We start from the raw sequence: 20857 nt of genomic DNA, 5'->3' as shown, positions 1-20857 counted from the left end.
TCCCACCCATGGGTGGGGACCGGGCACTGCGCAGGGCCCCTCCCCGGGCGCCCCCAGGCCCGCTGCGCCCCGCCTCGGGGCCCCTTTGCCCCCCGGGCCCAGCCCATTCGCCCTCAGGATCCCCCAGCCCCGGCTCCCCGGTCCCGGGGCTCCCTCGCCCCGCCGCCGCCGCTACCTTTGTACCGCTCCAGCACATCCTCGTACGCCTGCACGAACTCCTTCTCCTGGCTGCGGTTGGCCGGGAGCAGCCCGGGCACGTAGCCGGCCATGGCGCTCCCCTGCCGGGCCTGGGTGCTGGCTGGCTCCGTCCCGCTCTCGGCCCGGCTCCGCGCGCTGCAGCGGCCAGGGCCGGTGTCCGCGGCTCCCGTTTCCGCCTCGCCTCTTCCCTCCGCCCGGCCGGCGGCGGCGGCGGCTCCTCCCGCTGTCAGCCGTGGCTCGGCCCCAGCCCCCGGCCCACCCCCGCCGGCCGAGCGGCGGCGACACCTGGCGGCCGGCCGGGGAACTGCGGGGGCAAGGCCAGGCCAGCGGCGGGGGCTGCCCAGGAGATGGAAAGCTGGGGGTGGTGCTGATGCTGTGCCCACGGGCCGGGAAAGGACACCAGATCCGGATCAGAACCCGGGAGAGGAGAGAGGCACCAGATCCGGATCAGAACCCGGGAAATGAGAGAGGCACCAGATCCGACCGGATCAGAACCTGGGAAATGAGAGAGGCACCAGATCCGGATCAGAACCCGGGAGAGGAGAGGTACCAGAGCCTGGGAGTTGCAGGTCCAAAACAGAGGGGCCTTGAAAAGGAGAGTGAAGGGGATCCGACCGAGGGGAGGAGAGAAAGGGATCAGAACCTGAATTTAGGGGGACTCCACTTCTGGAATCAGAAATGGAGACGGGAGAGAACTGGACCGAGATCCAGCCGCTGTCACAGGGGTAAGTACTGGAATCAAGCCAGAACATACAGCACAGACCAGAACCAGAGAAGGAACGGTAGCCATATAAAAACAACAACAGAACAGAGCACACCCTAGATTGACAAGCGCTTTGAGTATACAGACTCACAGTGGAGAGTTAAGGAGAAATGATGAGAGAGGCATGGACCAAAACAGGATGCTGAAGCTGAGAGAAGGGGTAAGGAGAAAAGAACAGACTCTGGATCAGGATCAGAGCCCGTGAGTTTGGCCTGAGAAACAGGAGTACTTTAAAGAGAGCCTGGCTGAAATCTGAGGGTCAGCGGCTGGGACAGAACAAAGAGCAGGATCCTAGAGTTACATTGGAGCAGAGTTTCTGTCTGCTGAAAATCCCCCGAGGAACTTGGGTTCAGATTAGCAATTTTCCATTTCCCTACACTTCTTATATAGGCCCAATCCTGCAATCAGATCCATGTAGGTAGAGCCTTGTGCCTGGGCACAACGATTCATCCATGCAGATCAGAGATCCTACAAAGACATAAACATGCTTAACTTTACATACCGTGTGTGAAATTCTGGCTTCATTGCAGTAAATGGCAAAGGGGGGGAGGGGGCATGGATCAGCGTTCACATTGCACTTCCCATCAGTCCCTGGCCCAAGCCAGGGAAGCTAACCCAACCAGTGAATCAAATTCCGTGTGAATCCTGGTCATGTGCCACCTGATGCACATTGCACGTATGCTAAGAAGAATGGCAAAAGCCACACTGACTGCAAGGAAGCCAGGATTTCACCCTGACAATACTCCCAGTGACTTCACTGGAATTACTCACTGGTCAAACTCCTTGGTGTAAGGCCCTTCTGACCTATATGTTTTGTACCGCGCTGGCCACATTTTCAGTGCTTAACAAATAAATAATACCTGCACCAATGGTGTAGTAGTTTTCCATGAAATTATTCTGCCCCTGTTTGTTTCAAATTTACTTTCAGGATTATGGAGTCACCTGAATTAAACAGAAAAATGATGATTCTGGTGATATTTTGCACCCCAGATCTGTGGATCATTCAAGTGACATTTTAACCTTGACAGAACAGGAAACTTTAAGCCAGTTTTGCAGGTATATGCAAATTAAGCTAATAATGGCACATTAGCAGGCGTGAATGCCTAAACATTAGCACATTTCATGCAACAAAGTGGGATTTAGGCTTTCATTCCCTAGCTCAGTGCTTCTCTGCAAACTTGAACAAGAGGCCACCAATTGGCCACCAATTGGGTGCCTCAGTTTTGGGTGATAACCAAACTGAGATAACTTGGGTCTAACTTTCAAGAGTGCAAAGCACCCAAACAATCATCTGAAGTCAATGGGAGATGTTGGTGCTCAGCACCTTTTCAAAAATCAGCCCCACGGTGCCGCAAATTTCATCACCCAAAAATGGAGGCATCAAAAATTAGAGGCCAGCTGTGAAAATGTAGCTGCATACTGCCCAGCACCCTCTTCCGGATGGTTTGTATGTAAGCTTGAAGCAGTACCCAGGTGCCTTATCAACTCGAAACATCTGTATTGGCATTATATATTCTACAAGTCTTGCCAAAGTGTAAGTGGCAGTAATAGGGCATATTTGTCAGGAGATAGTTTAACAGATCAGGTATCATACATACCAGCAGAACGTTTCACATTAAATAAGCAGTGTGACAGGTAAGTCCTGTCTGGGATGGCTGGTGTGCTAAGAACCCAGCATAGAAAAATAAGGAGTGGAGGAAAAACAACCAGCAGATAATCAATGATTTTCAATTTTAAAAGTGCCTTAACTCCAGCTGAGTGTTTGTTTGGTAGATGGCCTGGTCTTAATAATATTAGCATCTAAATGGTCCAGGTTGGCTTTGAAATTAACACCTCAGTAAGATAAATGGGTAAGCAGAGGTCAGATTTATTGCTGATACTATTATTTACCGTTGTGTTACCGAAGAGTGTACACACTAGCAATTGGAAAAACACCAGAGGGTTTGGTTTTGCAAAACCTCCTCGGTCTGGGATTGATTTTGAAATAATTCATCAGTCCAGTTTTGATTTTACAAATCAAAAACCAGGGTGGGGTGTGAATCCAGATCATATAATCGATGCAAAACCTCCACATTCATCCTCTGGGTTTTGTCCCACAGCCTAATTAGACTAGTATAATATGCAGCAAAACCCCAAAGTCGCAGGATCTCCGAGTTCCTTGTGGCTCTGTTTTTTGGAGCACACTTGCAAATCTCTGAAACATGGTTATTGTCACAATGCTTCTCTTCCCACACCCTCTGACTAACTCAGCAGGTGTGGGGGAAAAAAGGAAATGCAGTTTGAGTGGCACCTAGTGGGGAAACTTGGGTGATGCAAGAAAACCCACCACCTGCTCTCTAGAGAAGCATGAGTGAACATAGAAGAGAGGCAGTTACAATCATCAGAGGTCACTGGGGATTATGGGAGGCAGCCGGACAATTCAGAAGGGTTGTCACTGAAACGTGGCCAGGGCACAAGGCGATTGTGGAGGGACTTCTTCACTGGAGCCCACATTTCCTCTTTCCTGGTGCTTTTGAGTTTTTGCACTGTAAAGTAAATGACATTCCTCCTATTCCTTGCAGTAGAAAATGGAACCAACCCAGGCAGCTAGACATAGGATCTACTCCCATTTTTCCTGGGCATCACCAGCCCCCATCCCATCTCTCGGAAAGATCAGCTCCCACAACCATTCCTGGGCAGCCAAACGTGGGATTTCACACACACCTTCCTCTCCTGGCCAAACAAATATGTAATCGAATTCCCTCTTTACCCTAGCAGGCAGGCCTGGATTAACCAATATGCACTGGGCCCCCATCTAAGGGGAGGTCACAACCATGGGGGACCCACCCATGCACAAAAGAACAAAAACAACTCAGGGCCAGGAAGGGGGCAGGGCAGGGCATCACAGGAGGAGGGCCCCCTGCCTGCATGCTATGGCCAGAGCCAACAGGCCCAAGCAAGGAACCAAGCCAGCCCCACCCCATGGGACAGGAGCCGCTGCAGGGTGAGTGCAGGGCGGGATCACTCCCCAAACCCCTCCCCGGGCCTCCCACCCACCCACTCCCCAGGGCAGGGAAGGTGGGGCCCCCAATTGCCATAGTGCACAGGACCCCAACATTCTTTAATCTGGCCCTGCTAGCAGGGAGTCTGAAGCAATTTGCTTGTCATCACTTGCTCAAGGCAATATCCAGGGCACAGAATGAGATGGGCCCATTAGGGACATAGGACTGGAAGCCCCAAGTCCAGTCCAATGCTACTGCAAGAAACCCCATCATACAATCCACTTCATAAATGTATCAAGAATCATTTGACAACTAGTTTGGTTTATTACATCGTTTCCTTGCACTCCACCATTTGTCTCTCTGTCTCCATGTGCTGTACTTGTCTTATGCGTTGATTGTAAGCTCTTTGGGGCAGGAACCCCAACCCCTTCATTGGGTACCAGGGACTCTTCGCTAACTGCTGGCCTAGTTCCACACATGGGCTGTTGACCCCTTTCTCTCGTGGATAGGCACTTTGTGGCTGAGTCTATGCCTCTCCTAGGCAGCTCCACAAACAATCCACCCTGAAATTGCTCCTGATCCCAGATCTCCCACTCGCCAGCAGAGCGCTCCCATCGCCAGCCTGCTCGCCACGCTGGTTTCCGAGATGAGACGGAGGAAATCAGTCTCCTGCCACTAGGCCAAGCCCCGCCTCTTGGCCTGGCTCCGCTCAGCTAATCCACTTCTCATATGGCAGACTTTTTCCCTTCTTGTCAGATTCACCACCGCCCCGTCCCCAGCCATGCCCCCTCATTCTGCCTCTCTGGACGGTTTTGTGCCTTGACAGGAGGAGAAGGTTTCTGATGGATCCAGACTCCTGCTCCAGAGCTGGGAGTTGGAGAAATCCTGGTGGGTTTTTTTGCCGCTGTAAGATTTGGCCTTCGCCTGTCAGAGACACGCACACCTTGTGACCGGGTGTCCCGGATGGGGGCAGGCAGCCCGGAGAGACATTCCCTGCTCGAGGGCTCTGTAACCCTAGCAACCAGCAGAATGGTTACTCAGCCATCTGGGTTACCATGGCAACGTGAAAAGCCGCCTTCCACTCTTTAAACCACAGAGCAGACAATTTCCTTTTGCTTTCTGTGTTTGCCATACAGGGAGCATCTCCAAGTGCACTAATCTGGGTGCCCTGTAATCCCTCCCTCGCTCCCAAATACACTCCTTGCTCTTAGAGGCTTAAACCCAGCTCCAAAGCAGCAACGCCCCCAGCACTTGATTCATCAGCCCCTGAACCAGCTGAAAGAACAACAACTGCATTTCACACTCAGAGCACTTCGGAAATACGAATGAGTCCTCACTCAGCCCTATCCCTGCCAACGCCTCTTTAGAGATGCGGAAACTGAGGCACAGAGCAGGGACCTGACTAGGCCATGGTCACACAAACAAGTCAGCGGCAGAGCTGAGAAAAGAACCCAGGAGATCCCAGCCCCAGGTTTGTGGATCAGACCACGCCCCTCTTGCGGGTCTAATCTCCAATAATGCAATTGTTTCTAAAACTTAATTTTCAATAGCGAGGGAGACTAAATCCTCCATTACTCCACAGAACAAATAGGGGAGGAGGAGAAGCAGAGGAAGGGTGCACTTGTGCCTACTCAGATTCCTCAAGTCTGAGTCTAGTGTACAGTAAATCTGCTCTCTAGTGGTAGTTCCAATTACAATGCTTAGCACAGACAATGATTGTTGGACTACGTTACCCAGAATCCCTTACAGGAAGTTGGGTGTGTCTCCTTTTGAAGAGTGAAAAATAGAGCTGGATGGATTTTGTTAAGAGCAAACCTCATGGTTTCTATGTTTTCCTTGCAAAATATTAATCACAGACGTGAGTCTTCTCTGATGCAGATTTTACACTAAGCCAATTGTATTTATTTATTTGCATCAACAACCCCTTGCAAAATGGCAGCTTTCACATCAAAACATGCAACCTCTTGGCATTTCAGTCTTGACTGGAAACAAGTGTTGAAATCCAAAATTCTGAAAATGTTGAGGTGTATGCTCTTGGGACACAACGCATTAAAGCACTTAAAGCTCATGCTTAAAGTTAAGATCATTGAGGTCAATGGGAGTACTCGTGCTTAAAGACAGGTTTCAGAGTAGCAGCATGTGCTTAAGTCAGTGGTCCCCAAACTGTGGGGCGTGCCCGGGGGCACAGAGAAATGTCCAGTGGGGCCTGGGCCAGGCCCCCAAGGGGGCGGGAGCACCACCCAGCCCTGCTCTGCCCCCAGTTCCACTCCACTAGGGTTGCCAATTTTGGTTGGACATACTCCTGGAGGTTTTATTACATGACATACAGGTCTGTCTCATCTTACACTGGGGTTACGTTCCGCGGTCAGCGTGTAAAGCGGAAACCGCGTATAATCAAAATTACATTGAGTGTAATGGCGGGCGGAATTGCCCACACTACAGGAACATTATTTAAATTGTTATTTTTTTCTTTTTGTTTTTTTGTTTTTTGTTTTTGCCAACCGCGTAAAGCTGAATTCACGCATGTTAAATGCACGTAAGATGCGACAGACCTGTACTCTTTAAGTCCTAGAGACTCCAGGACAATCCTGGAGGGTTGGCAGCCTAATGCAGCCCCACCCCCGGTGCCAACCCCAGCCATAGCTGCAGCTCCCACTCTCAGCCCCCGGCCCCTGCTCTTGGCCCCCAGCAATCGCTCCCGGCCAAGACTCTGCTTGCGGCCCAGGGAGGCACAGATACATTCTGCTAAGGACATAAAAATATAAGAACAGCCATACCGGGTCAGACCACAGGTCCATCCAGCCCAGTATCCTGTCTACCGACAGTGGACAATGCCAGGTGCCGCAGAGGGAGTGAACCTAACAGGTAATGATCAAGTGATCTCTCGCCTGCCATCCGGGGGGAGGGCATGCAAGAGGAAAAGTTTGGGGACCACTGGCTTAAGTGCTTTGCTGCACTGGGACCCAAAATAGGACTGTGGAGTCTGAACGGAGCTAAGTGAATTTCACTCAGCTGTAATCTCTGTAGACTGTTGTCCTCTTAAGGAATCTTCCCCTAGAATCTGAGGCCCTTGCTTTTTTTAAGAACCTTTCCAGTTCATCTTTGAAAGCGCGTGGACCGTGGCAGGCAAATTATAACGCTAACTAAAAGCTTGCTTTACCTTGGGGCTGTAATCAGCGAGGGTAATTAACACTGTATTCCGGTATTGTGCACTGCTACATTGTGCCTCCCTCGGGGAGGAGCTTTTAAATTCAGGAGATTATGATGGCACGAGGCAGCTCTTTCTGCATTGGTGCTGCCGTCCTTGCAGCTAAATCTCTGAACGGCTTGTGTGCCCACAGAGTAATGAAATAAGACAACCGTCCATGACAAGCAAAATAACAACCACCCTGACAGATTTTCATTTAAACCAGCTCCTCTGTCTGCTCACAGGAGAGACAAGAAATATCAGCTCTTCTCATATGAATTCTCTCCCTCCCTGCCTGTGGAAACCTGGCTCGCTCATCCTGCACAGCCACTCCCAGCAAGGAACGGGAAAGACCGTCTGTCCCTTTAGAACAGGCCAGATTTGTTGTTTGCCTCCCATCGGAAAGTAGGGTGACCAGATGTCCCAGTTTTATAGGGACAGTCCTGATTTTGGGGTCTTTTTCTTATATAGACTCCTATTACCCCCCCACCCCCGTCCCGATTTTTCACATTTGCTGTCTGGTCATCCTATCGGAAAGCGAGCTCTGATTTTAGAGGTGTATATGGAAATAGACTTATAGACAACTGAATTAAAAACAGTCACAAGGAAATGAAAAAGCTTTGCTTACTAGCTGGCTTTTTTTAATTCCACCTTGGGCATCTCGCGGCTGTTCAAAAGCTGTCATCTCCCTAACGTGAGGCAGAATTTGCATCTCACCAACCAGCAAAGAATAATCAGGTTTATTCCCACATCCCTGGGACTCGCATTCAAACCGGTTTCTTTAATGTTTGTTAATTAAACAATTACTTTTGCTCTGGAAGGGGAGTGTATTGGAATGGCTTCGACCAAGCCACTTGGAGAACGATTAAAACTGAGCTTCGGAATGACAAAGGAGCCCAAATGTCACTGTGAACGTAGATGAAACATGGACCCTTGGAAAATGCCAGCAGTGCCTCTCGTGTATCTGCACGACTGCTGCCCTTGTTTGTCTTTAGGATTGGTCTTCTCAATCCCAGCCCCACTCCCTTCACGCAGATATTGGGCTACATTCTGCTCTCCGGGCTAGATTCACAGATGTGCTTTGGTCATGCAATGCTTAGCACTGCAACTCCTCACTCCTAGGTTGGAGGTTTAGGGACACCTGGAGGTTTAGGGACACCTGGAGCATGGGATTGCACGCAGCCCTGACCATCTTGGCTAGTAGCTGTTGATGGACCTGTCCTCCATGAACTTATCTAATTCTTTTTTGAACCCAGCTATACTTTTGGTCTCCACAACATCCCCTGGCAATGAGTTCCACAGGTTGACTGTGCACTGTGTGAAGAAGTACTTCCTTTTGTTTGCTTTAAACCTCCTGCCTATTCATTTTATCAGGTGACCACTAGTTCTTGTATTATGTAAAGGAGTAAATAACCCTTCCCTATTCACTTTCTCTACACCATTCATGATTTTAGACCTCTTTCATATCCCCCTTTAGTTGTCTCTTTTCTAAGCTGAACAGACCCAATCTTTTTATTCTCTCCTTGTCTGGAAGCTGTTCCACACCCCCAATCATTTTTGTTGCTCTTCTCTGCACCTTTTCCAATACTAATATATCTTTTTGAGATGGGGAGACCAGAACTGCATGCAGTATTCCAGGTGTGGGTGTACCATGGATTTATATTATGGCATTATGATATTTTCTGTCTCATTATCTATCCCTTTCCTAATGGTTCCTAACACTCTGTTAGCTTTTTTGACTGCTGCTGCACATTGAGTGGATGTTTTTAGGGAACTATCCACAATGACTCCACGATCTCTTTTGTGAGTGGTAACCGCTAGTTTAGACCCTATCATTTTATAGGTCCCCAGGCTCCACATACAATCCATGGGGAGAGTTAGGCATCTAACAAAGGTATTCCCAGAAGCCAGCAAGCTGAATGGGGAGCCATCTAAGCTAGCCAGGAAAGAAATGCAGAGAAAAGGGGCAAGACTTAGGGCCCAGACTCACAAAGGTACCTAGGTATCTAACTCCCATTGACTCCGGACTGACAGGCCAGAGATGGCGCCTCCCACCAGTTGGGATTCTCAGCTGTGAACCCTCTTCCGGAGGCAGTCACCTCAGCCAGGTCAGTCCTTTCTTGCAAAAAAACAGAGAGAGACACCCCCTCCCCCCCCCCAGCCCACTGCAGGGTGCATGGGGCCAGCACCTGGGAGATGGGAGACTCAGATTAAAATCCCAACTCCGCCTGAGTTACAGCAGAGACTGGGACCCAGGTGAGCGTCCTCGCCACCAGGTTATTGGCTCTAATGGGGCAGTCTGTCCCAATCGCTCCTCTGGGAGCTGTTCCTCTTTGTCTAAATAATTCCATATTTCCTGGGTGAGAGAGCGACTGACTCTGTAGCCCAGGGACCCGGGCACTCACCTGGGAGATGGGAGACCGGGATTCAAATCCCTGCTCCAAATTATACAGTGTGGAGATGCAAATCAGTGTCTCCAACACCCCAGGGGAGTGCTCTAAACACTGAGCTAATGGGTATTCTGGGCTTGGCCCCCCGCTGTCTTTTGTGCAAGGCTCACTCCGGTAGGCATGCGCAGAGCCCGGATCAGGCCCTGCCGGTGACATAGGCGGGGAAAGAACGCCTAGTTTGAGAATGCTGCTGTGGGGGCTCCCAGCAGTTTGTTAGCCGTGGGGCAGAGTCAGGACTTTGTTCACTTCTACCAGTGGAAAATTAGGCACCGGGGGACTTCAGGCAGCAGCTGAGCAGTGGCTTTGAGAATGTCGGTAGTGCCTAAGTGTTGGACTTCGGCACCTAAGGAGGCAGTTAGGCCCTAAGTATATTCATGTCTCTAGCCCCCCACTTAGTTCAATGTAAATCAAGAGCTAATCCCAGGCAGGCAGTCTCTGGAGTTACTCCACATGGATACCAGCAAACCTGAAATCAGAATACGGCCCACGGGCTGAGCAAGTCCAAACAGGTTTAGGATCAAAGGGTCTTTTCAATCCAAAGTAGAGCATTTGCTGCCATGAGCACGAGAACATGCCAAGCCAGTGAAACAAGACTGAGCAGCCTGGGCCACAGGAGCTAATTGTAAAGGAAGTTAGGCTCTAAACCTGTCTCGTCTGAGGACCCCACCTGAAGCCACTCCCAGCCACACCTCCACAGATAGGTACCAGAATCCTTTGCTCTACTTCCCGCTCTGGGTGGGAATGGGTGGGCGCTCAGGTTTACAAGCCACTCATGTGACCAGATGCTGCCAGGTGAGTGCCTGAAAGCTCATCGCCTTCAGTGGAATGTCAAGGTGTCCAGCACCACCCAGGAAGCCTGACAGCAGCTGAGCAAACAGGCGTCAGCAGAGAAGAGAATGGGAACAGATTCACCCACACACCTCAAGTGCTGGGGACAGCCCTGAGGGGGGAAGACCTATTGCCTGAGAACTGCTGCACTCAAGGCTCCTGTCAAGTCTTTAAACAATAATCCCCCCTGGCCCCCGTCCGCCCAGAAAGACAGTTGCAAAAATGTAACTAACAAGCAATAAACAAAGTGACCCAAAGTCTGTGGCCTGCTCGGCACAGAAGCAGTTTCCACCTCTAAGAGTGTCTCCTAGCATCTCCTGCCGATCGCCCCGCCCCCTACCCACTGCAGCAGGTTGTCATTTTGTTGTGTTTCAGCTCACTGGGGCAGTGATTGTCCTTTTATTTCACAGATCCATAGACTGTAAGGCCAGAAGGGACCATTATGATCCCCCCCGCATCTGACCTCCCCTCTCGCCTAGCACAGGCTTGAGAATTTCACCCAGTGATTCCTTCTGCCAGCCCAATACACTGTGGTTGAACTAGAGTGTATCTTTTAGAAAGGCATCTGGTCTCTTTGAAGAGACTTCAAGTGATGGAGGATCCACCCCATCCCCGTAAAGTATCATGCAGAGCGACTGCACTAGAGACAGTACATAAAAATAATACTCTGTGCAGCTACAGCATCTGCTATATAAGTGCTCTATGAATAGTGATGAATTGAACCTCATGGCACCCACCATGAGCTGGGGCCATACTACGATCCCCTTTTACAGATGGGTTAACAGCACAGAGCTAAAGTGAGGTGCTCAAAGACACAGCAAGTCTGTCATAACAGCTGGGAAGAGAACCTGATTCCTGGTCCTCTGCTGTTGGAGCTCTGTGACATTACCTTGCTTCATTAACAGAGGCATCTGGGGTGGAGAGTGAGCCATGCTTTGAGTGCGGCCCTGACACTAGGTTGGCTGATGGAATGCTCTTTGTAATCCGCTCTCTGCTCTCTGCAGCGTGGGGAACAGAGTGACAGTTCCAAGGCCCGGATTGTTTCGGGAGTGGGCCTCCCGTGCTCCCTAACAGAGATCGGGACAAGGGAGCAGGATGGAGATGGGGAAGGCAATGGAAGAGAAGAAAAGAGAACGAGGAGGAGGAGAGGTGGAGATAGAAGTCAAGAGGACACAAGTAGCAAGTAGTTGTGTTGTCCCTGAACCCAGAAATTCTTTTGGCCCAGACACTCATTCACTCCCCGCTGATATCACCTGTGAAATCCACAGAATCCAATATTTGATCCAGGACAATTCTGCCTTCATCTCGTGACCCACCACAGCTGTAATACACCCCCACTGTGCTCTCTTGGGTGGCTCAGGGTGTACTTATCCCACTGGCGATGAGTACAAGCTTCTGTATCCAGACTAAAGGACTGGAATCCATACAAGTGCAGGGGGAGAGTTCTGTATTTCAGGGAGTTGATTCAACTCCCTCTCCTCAAATGACCAATCCAGGGGTCCCAGTCATTGGTGGGGGCAGATAGGGACAGAGCCGCATCCTGGCACTAGTAATCTCCTTGTGAAATGAGCATGGGCTTCTTTAATGAGAGGCAGCTGTCTTTGTAGTAATGTGGTATTAGCTCCACCCTGATTGTACCAAGAGGTGCTAATTCTCACTTAAATAGCTAAAAAAAATTCCCTCTGATATCTGTCCCCGGGTCATGGCCCCGAGTGTGGATGGAAACCAGGCATCTGACACCATTCCAAACTGGCACCCATCCCAGGAAGATGTGGAGGTCACATCTCCTCGTGCTTTGGTGCAGCCTCCAGCAAAGATCCCAATAAATAATGTAAAAACCCATATCAATATTTCAACACATTTTCAAATCCAGTGACATGAAACTGCTTCCGACTCTTTCTTCCCTGCTGAGTGCGGTCTAGCTGCAACTCACAAGTTATTTTTAATGTGAAATCTGCATAAAAGCAGATTATATGACATTCCCCTTCCTTTAATCACGGGCTGGATCTACCCAGCGTGACGACAGACCCTGGCATTACAGAATGAAAGGAAAGATCAGAGCAAACTCACAGCTGGGGAAATAGCAGCATTTCTCATTTCTTCAGCTTGGACCCAAATCAGGGCAACCCTCAACTCCACTGTGAATGGCAGGCGCTCGTCACCTTGCAGGAGGGATCAGCACTCTGCAGAACCAGGCTTTTATTTCACATTGTAGGGAAGCAGATCAGGAACACAGAGCTAGGCAGAATCCAGTCCTGAGCGGTGCTGAGTCCATTGAGTTGTGGCTGCTCGGCAACCCCCGGAATCAGGGCCACACTTTGCATCCTTTCTTCCAGCCATTTTCATATTCCAGCCTCCAAGGCCCAGAGTTTCTAGGACAGGGCTTTCCCACGCCCCCGCTACTTGATTTTACCTCCAGTCCCAGGCAGAGCATTTTTAAGAATTACCGTTTTAATTGGCTGGTTCCTCCTGCCCGGGGACCCCCAGGCACCTGAATAGCATTTGCAAACAAAATGACAAACTCACACCATGAAGCAGCCTTCCAAGTGGGGCTGGGAATTTCCTGATTGGCAGGCTGCATCTCTCTCCCCAGAACAGAGATGGATTAACTCTTTCTGTTCCCCTGGGGCTGTTTAGTATCATTATTTATTATTCGTATTACAGTAACACCATGTGCAGCTGGTCGACACTAGGAATTTTCATTTGGCAGGGAATTTTGATATTTGACATTTCCCACCCAATGGAAATGTGCATTTTTTTTCATTTTTGGAAAATTTCATTTAGAAAAAAATTCAACATTTCATTTCAGGATAAAATTTTCGTTTCAAAACAAAATTTAACATTTTCTCCTACATAGTTTTTTTTCCATGGGAAATTTTGTCTAAGTCAATAAACAACAATCTTCCAATCAGCTCTACTGAGGCGCCCCAGTCATGGACCAGAGCCGGCGTGTACTAGGCGTGTACAGACACAGATCAGAGATGGTCTCTGCTCCAAAGTGTCTACAATCTAAGGCTGACATTAAAGCATGGTTCTATCCTGGACCCCACTTGGCCTTACAGGGGCAAGGTTGGCAAGAGCCAAATGGAAGTGATTTTATTTTAACTTGGGGGGTATTTTAGACCCTTCCTCACTGGATGTGAGGAATAAGCTCCACCCCTTGTTAATGACATCAAAGAGGGAGTCCTCTAGGGTTTCCTCATGGTAGCTGCTGTTTTCAGGGAGACAATCAGCAGCAGACCCAACTTGGGGGCACTGTGACACACACATAGGGTGACCAGACAGCAAGTGTGAAAAATCAGGACTGGGGGGGGGGGCAGAGGGACCATATATAAGGGACCATTTGCTCATCTAGCCTGGATTCCTGTATAGTGCAGACCATTACATTTCATGCTGGAGGATGAGGGTTGAGGCCCGTGCGATTTCAGAGGGGACCCAAAGTGAGATGACCATCTTGCATTTCTCCTAGGGTGACCAGACAGCAAATGTGAAAAATTGGGATGGGGGTGGGGGGTAATAGGAGCCTATATAAGAAAAAGACTCAAAACCAGGACTGTCCCTATAAAATTGGGACATCTGCTCACCCTACACACACACACCCCGAGGTACCCAGCACTAAGCACCCCTCCTGCTCCTCCCCATCCCCAAGAGATAGGTAGGGCAGGTGGGTGGGACTGGAGTCACTTTTGCCAGCTGGGGGAGGAAGGACTGGGTGGGGGAGGGTGGGGCTAATCAGACACAGACCAAAGTGACTTGTGGCTTTGGGAGCCCAACCTGAGACACCTGAAAGGGGCGTGGTTTTCAAGGGCAGGTGCTCAGCACTTTCTTCAAAGCAAGCCCCTTCCAGGTGTCTCGATATGGTGCTCCAAAATCACCCATCACTTGGGACAATCTCAGTCCTACTTTCCATTTTCTCTCCCCTTCAGCAGATCAAAGGACCATTCCGCAGGGAGGGGAGAACCTGGCACCTACCCTGCCAGCGGAGGAGGGAGGGGACAGGAGACCAAAGGTTCTGTCAGCTGTTTCTTTCCCCCCCCCCAGGCAATGAAACCATCCCCCGCACCATACCGCTCAGGGGGGAAGGGGTTGTTTACCCCCAGGATCCCACCCCGGCAGGCAGCTATCTGGAAAAGGCCTATATACCTGCCCCCATCTGCCTCTCTTTCTGTGGGGGTGGGAAGATACTTCCTTTGCTACTGGGAATCTGGGGCAGGAATTTTTCAGGAATACATTCTGCCCCCATTAGTGTTAACTGTTGGGGGTGGGGAGCATGGTCCTGTCCCTATTCACTCCCCTCCCAGCCTGGCAGGTGCTGGTTCCATCTGCCCTACTGCGGCTGTAGGGCTGACTTCTTCAGCAGCCGAGCTGCCTCCCTCCTGCTGCTGCCGGGAGAAAACACTAGGGGGCTCCCTCTCAAATGTCAGCAGCAGTGGGGCAGGGGCTTAATCCTCAGACCAGGAGTGGAGCAGGGTTCCCCACAAACACTCTAAAAACAAAATGTAAAAGTTACCCCCATATTGGGCCATCCCTGACCCTGACGCTTTGTATTTTTCATAAGTGAAGGTCCAGGGAGAAGCAGACCTATCAGATCCTCTCCCCGGCCTGCTCGAACCCCCTGCAGGATACAGGACATGGGTGCGGAATTGGGGCCAGAAATTCAGGCATCTGCACAAATGTACTGGACAGTGTCTGGATGACACAAGATCAGCCAGCAGACTCCATCGGATGCAATGTCTGGGTGACCAGAGACCGGCCCACAGGCCCCAGGGGACACAGTGTCCCGGGGATGTGAAAGCAGCCAGAGGATCACAGCAAAAGCCACGACTGAATCAAACTGGAATGAAATCAGAAACTTCTGAACCACAAATCCCTCCCTGGGGTCAGGGCATTGACTTCAGGGGAGCTCTTCCACCAGGGATCCAGTCGGCCCTTTATTTGCTTATTTACTCATTTGGACTCAAACCAAGAGAAATGCTCCTGGTGCCCTGCCACCAATTAAACATATGGTCAAAAGGATACAAACAAAACAGCAACAAACCCGGCCCATAGAGAACCAGCCGGCAGGAAAACCACTGCATGCCCACCCTCGGACTGCCAGCTGTCTAGGCCCCTGCCCACACTGATGAGCGGGTAGTTTCCACCACTGCCCCCAAGGATGCCCCCTGAGCCACTACAAATGTTTCGATTCCTCCAATCCCCTTGCAAATGGCTCAGCTTGAACTCTATCAACGAGGCACCACAGCGGGGGCAAGAGAACTCGCAACACATCAAACCTGCCCCTTGCATTTCATTTCACATCCACTTGCCATGGACACCCAGCTGCATGTGACCCGGCAGACAAAGTAATTGTCACGAAACCATGATGCTGCATCTCAGAGGCTGGGTCTTTGAGTCATGGCGGAGGCTGGCTCAAATACTGGGGTTTTGAATGGCCATGCAAGCCCAGCTCGTGGGAGATGGAGCAGACCTGTGCAAATCAGGAATCTCCCATGAATGAAGGGATGGGTGGCCACCTTATCCCAAGAAACAGCATTTTTTCCTCCATACCCCCCTGTTCATTTAATTTCATCACCAGACTCATGGCCCAGGGCTGAAGGAGAGAGTGAAAGGGCTCTTCCAATCAGTGGGGGCATTGAAGGACCATCATCATCTCCTAACATTGCTATGGTAGAATGCTTGAGTGCTTGAGCACTCTACCAGCCACGGAACTGAGGCTGTGTCTACACTGGCAGACAACGGGATACATGATTCCCTACTGGAGATGCTCCACCAGCGGCAGAAATGGTGGAAGATAGAGAGGAGACAGGGGAACATGCAGGCTCAGGCACTGAACTATCTAAACTGGCTTTGTAGTGAAAATACTCAAGCTTTGGGTACACTACATCTTCCATCACTGACACCCACAGTGGTAAAGACGCCTGTGGTGGCCTGTCTACAGGATGGCTTCCACTGCCGGTGGAACTGCACAGATGGTGAATTATAGGTCCCATTTCTTCCAGAGCACAGAAGGCTTGAGAGACCTCAGGCCACTTCTGAACATGGGCCTTTTGTATCACCTTACACTGTGGCACTACCACTGACGGCAGCTAGGTTTCACTACCTTTCATTCCAATGATGGGGCCAGTCCAGTGCTCTAGTGGCAGAACAAATCTGAATCTGGGTCCCAGGGCTTGCAGGAGGCTTGGAGCACTACAGAGAAGCATGATCAGTCCTATGGGAGTGGGGCACATGGGATGGCTCTTAGGCAGCCGTTCTGGGCTGACGCAAGGAGTGGCATGGATGAGCTCTAAAAGAAGGCATATCTGACCTTCCGTAGAAGGATGGTGGCCTCATGCCGAGATTCAGGGCACAGTGATACAGGGAACAATAGAGACATGGCTTTAATTCCTAGATACTGCATGTTTCCTTACCAGCTACTCTGACAACAGCTCTCTCTGCTGGGTCCAGCACTGAATCCTGGCTCTTCCGCTTCTTCTGCTCATGCAGGGGTAAATTCCAAGGTAAGGTGTCGCCTGGGGGGCAAGGAGACAGACTTCCCGACCTCTCGCTTCTGTAGGACCTCTCGCTCCGGCACGACCTCTCGCTCCGGCACGACCTCTCGCTGAGGGTCTCTTCGTCGGAGGAAGACATGGCCCACACGAGAGGGATGCGCTACTCTTCAACAACAGTGATCTGTGGGTGGATAAAACAACACATGAAGTTCAGCTCCATGGGAAGATACTAGCAACCTTCTCTTGATTTTCCAAGCGGTCCTACCAATACGTGGCCACTGGGTGGCTCAGGGGGTTGGCATTGCAATAGGGATCCTTTCCGGTCCAAGCCACCTGTTCCAGTTTGACACAGGCAGGTAATGAGTGCTGAGCACTTACGACCTAATGGCTGTTCAGCTGCCTACGGGAAATTAGTTGGTGTGGGCCCCCACTCAGGGTCCCCGTGGAAATGGCGGTCTCAGCAGAAAAGAGCAAAGGCTGAAATAGGCCTGGAGACCCTGAGCGATGTCACTCCAGGGCAGGTTTAAGGCAGGACGGTGCGAGTGGAAGCGTACGCTGCTATTGCATGTGATGTGTCTGTTCTGGGCATGAATAGCCCTTCACCCTTCCTCAGCGATCATGACACCACCAAAAGCCCTACCAGCACAGAGCTGCCCCCCAAGCCAGGCAGGAGGGCAACAGCTTGAGGGCCCTCACACCAATGTCCAGACAACACTAGCTGGCACGGCAGCTTCCTCAAAGCAGAAACCTGCCGAGAGCATCCAGAATTCCAGCAGCGTGAGCTTCCTCACAGCAGTGCCAACTAGAGTCTGCCACAGTGTGAACTGCCTCACAGCAGGGCCCTGCAGTGCTAAGCAGAACAATCACCGTGGGAGCGTACTCAGAACAGTGCCCTGTAAGTGCCAGCTACGATTCCTGGCCTATGAACTGCCTCCCAGAAGCTGTGAGCTTCCTCACAACAGTGCCCTGCCAGTGCCGTCTAGCACTCCCGGCCTATGAACTTCCCTCTAGAAGCTGTGAGCTTCCTCACAGCAGTGGCCTGTCAGTGCTAACTAGAACAGCAGCCTCGTGATCTTTCTCACAGCAGTGCCTTACACACCATTGCCTCAGTTTCCCATTCTCTGTTACAGGATGACTTCAATCTAGGGCTCCGAATAGGAAGTCCAATAGCATCATCTTGTCTTGGCCACCAAAATATAGGTTGGTATCACTGGAGCTCTATGCACCTTGCTCAGTTCAACAAAGCAAACTCAGATTTTTTTTTAATCTGACAATTAGAAGGCTTAAAATCTAAACTACTAAGAAATATCCATTGTCCCCGATCTTCCCCAAAGTGGGAGCAGCTGTAAAAATCCACTTTATTAAACATTATAGGAAGAAATTGGTAGCGGCTTCCTATCTTAAGTAGCAAGTGAGTCTGTCTAATGTATATTCAGCGAGCAAATAAGCACTTTGCAATAAGACATATTTTAAATAACTCATATTTTATTCTCTAGAACCACTGGGAAAGAACTGTGCCTGACTCCTAAAATCTGTAATGGAGGAGAGGCTGTCTCTATCGAGGACAGCCTTAGTAGTAGTAGTAGTATGTAATCAGCGAAACAGGAACAAAGAGGAAAAAAAATCAAGAGAAATAAATAATTTCATGAGTCATGCACCTCCCAATGATAAGCCAAAAAAAATTAGCCATGTTTATCCTCTAAAACATGGAGCTGCACATGTATATACTGTCCGCCTGCATCTGCCATGCTAAGAGAAATAGAGGGAAAATGTCTCTTCTCCCCATTTTCTTGGGAACACACCCACATCAGGGGCAGCCAGGAATAAGGAATGAAACCCTGTTTGCGTCGCAGGGGAAGGAGGCTGCTTTTCTGGGAGGAAATTGTGAGGCGGCCGGGGGGGTTGGCAGTGGAATAGCGGGGCGATCAGGCAATCCAGCAGGTGCAAGGAGGGGAGCAATGTGCATGGATTGCAATGGCTTCGGTGCATGCCACGGGAAGATCGGGCCAGGGGACAGGGCTGCTTCTGCAGAAAGCCCCCTCCCCACCCATTCCCCAATCCACCCCCCTCCCCCCCAGTCCCCAGCCTCGCCAGCTGCACATTATCGACGGCAAAGCCATCGAGCTGCTGGTCCCCCGCGGCAAAGGACAGAGCCCTGCAAACGCCGCTCCCCGCCGGCACGGGGAGGGGCCGCCAGAGGTGCCCCTTGGCGCCGAGCATCTGCCCTGGATCCAGCCGAGGAGAGGAGCCCGCCCGCACCCCCCCGCTCGCAGCACTTACCCCGCGCCCGGCGGCGGCCCCCCGGGTCAGCGCCCCGCTCCGCGCCCGGCCCCTGGGGCGCTCACCCGGCAATGGCTGGCTCCGGGGCGCTGCAAAGGCAGGATGGAGAAAATAAATCCCCCCGAAGAATAGGAGCATCCGAGCGTGTGCAGCCCATCGCCGCTCCCAGCCCCGCTCCGCTCTCCGAGCGCAGACACCTCCCCCTGCTCCGCCCGCCCTTCCCGGGAGCCAATGCACGGGGCGGGGGCTCCCCGCACCCCCGGCCCGGAGCGGGGGCTCCCCGACCCTGGCACAGAGCGGGGGCTCCCCGCACCCCCGGCTCGGAGCGGGGGCTCCCCGACCCTGGCACAGAGCGGGGACTCCCCGACCCTGGAGCAGAATGGGGGGCTCCCCGCACCCCGGCCCGGAGCGGGGGCTCCCCGACCCTGGCACAGAGCGGGGGCTCCCCGCACCCCCGGCCCGGAGCTGGAGCTCCCCGACCCTGGCACAGAGTGGGGGGCTCCCCGCACCCCCGGCCCGGAGCTGGAGCTCCCCGACCCTGACACAGAGCGGGGGCTCCCCGCACCCCCGGCTCGGAGCGGGGGCTCCCCGACCCTGGCACAGAGCGGGGACTCCCCGACCCTGGAGCAGAATGGGGGGCTCCCCGCACCCCGGCCCGGAGCGGGGGCTCCCCGACCCTGGCACAGGATGGGGGGCTCCCCGCACCCCCGGCCCGGAGCTGGGGCTCCCCGACCCTGGCACAGAGTGGGGGGCTCCCCGCACCCCCGGCCCGGGAGCCTGGCACGGAGCGGGGGGCTCCCCAGGCACGGAGCACTCCCTACAGTACCCAGGGGCTGGCTGTCCCTCATGCCCCCCGCCTTGTTTTTCTGGGACCCCTGCAGAGCCAGTGCCCCGAAAGGGGCTCCTCACAACCCGAAATGGGGGCGGGGCTTCACCTCTCCTTTGGCTCTTTGTAGGGCGATAGAGAAGCGGGGAAAGGGAGTGTCAGCCTGATGGAGAAGGCTGGGATCCGCTTCGCCCCCGCCACGTGTCCATGGGGCAGGCAGAGTCCAAACCCACCGCGGGCAGGGGAATAACGCACGCCTCTGCCCCACCCCATTCATCCACCTCCGCTCACCATCCCCTCATTCATCCACCTCCACCCACCGTCCCCCCATTCATCCATCTTCCCCCCATTCATCCACCTCCGCTCACCATCTCCCCATTCATCCACCTCCACCCACCATCCCCTCTCCCATTCATCCACCTCCACCCACCATCCCACCATTCATCCATCTTCCCCCCATCCATCCACCTCCGCTCACCATCTCCCCATTCATCCACCTCCACCCACCATCCCCTGCCCCATTCATCCACCTCCACCCACCGTCCCCCCATTCATCCACCTTCCCCGCATTCTTCCACCTCCGCCCACCATTCCCCACTATCGCCCCACCCCATTCCTCCACCTCTGCCCATTATCCACCATCCCCCCATTCATGCACCTCCGTTGACCATCCCACCACCCCATTCATCCACCTCTGTTCACCATCCCCCCACCCCATTCATCCATCTCTGCCCACCACCCCATATAGTGCCTCTATATAAATCCATCGTATGGCCACATCTTGAATACTGCCTGCAGATGTGGTCACCCCATCTCAAAAAAGATATATTGGAATTGGAAAAGGTTCAGAAAA

General features: G+C 52.1%; 1 protein-coding gene across 1 annotated transcript in view; it reads right to left on the bottom strand.

Moving 5' to 3' along the window:
- Positions 1-17037, bottom strand: part of MACF1 (microtubule actin crosslinking factor 1) — a 252726-nt gene extending 235689 nt beyond the window's left edge. Inside the window, exon 1 of the mRNA XM_065421610.1 lies at positions 16818-17037. Within this exon, the coding sequence (XP_065277682.1) occupies positions 16818-17037 (220 nt within the window). The remainder of the gene's footprint in view (positions 1-16817) is intronic.
- Between the last annotated feature and the right edge of the window lie 3820 nt (positions 17038-20857).

This window comes from Emys orbicularis, chromosome 23 (assembly GCF_028017835.1).
Source record: "Emys orbicularis isolate rEmyOrb1 chromosome 23, rEmyOrb1.hap1, whole genome shotgun sequence".
NCBI lineage: Eukaryota > Metazoa > Chordata > Testudines > Emydidae > Emys > Emys orbicularis.
The sequence above is the reverse complement of the archived record's forward strand: the minus strand, read 5'-3'. Positions and strand labels throughout refer to the sequence as shown.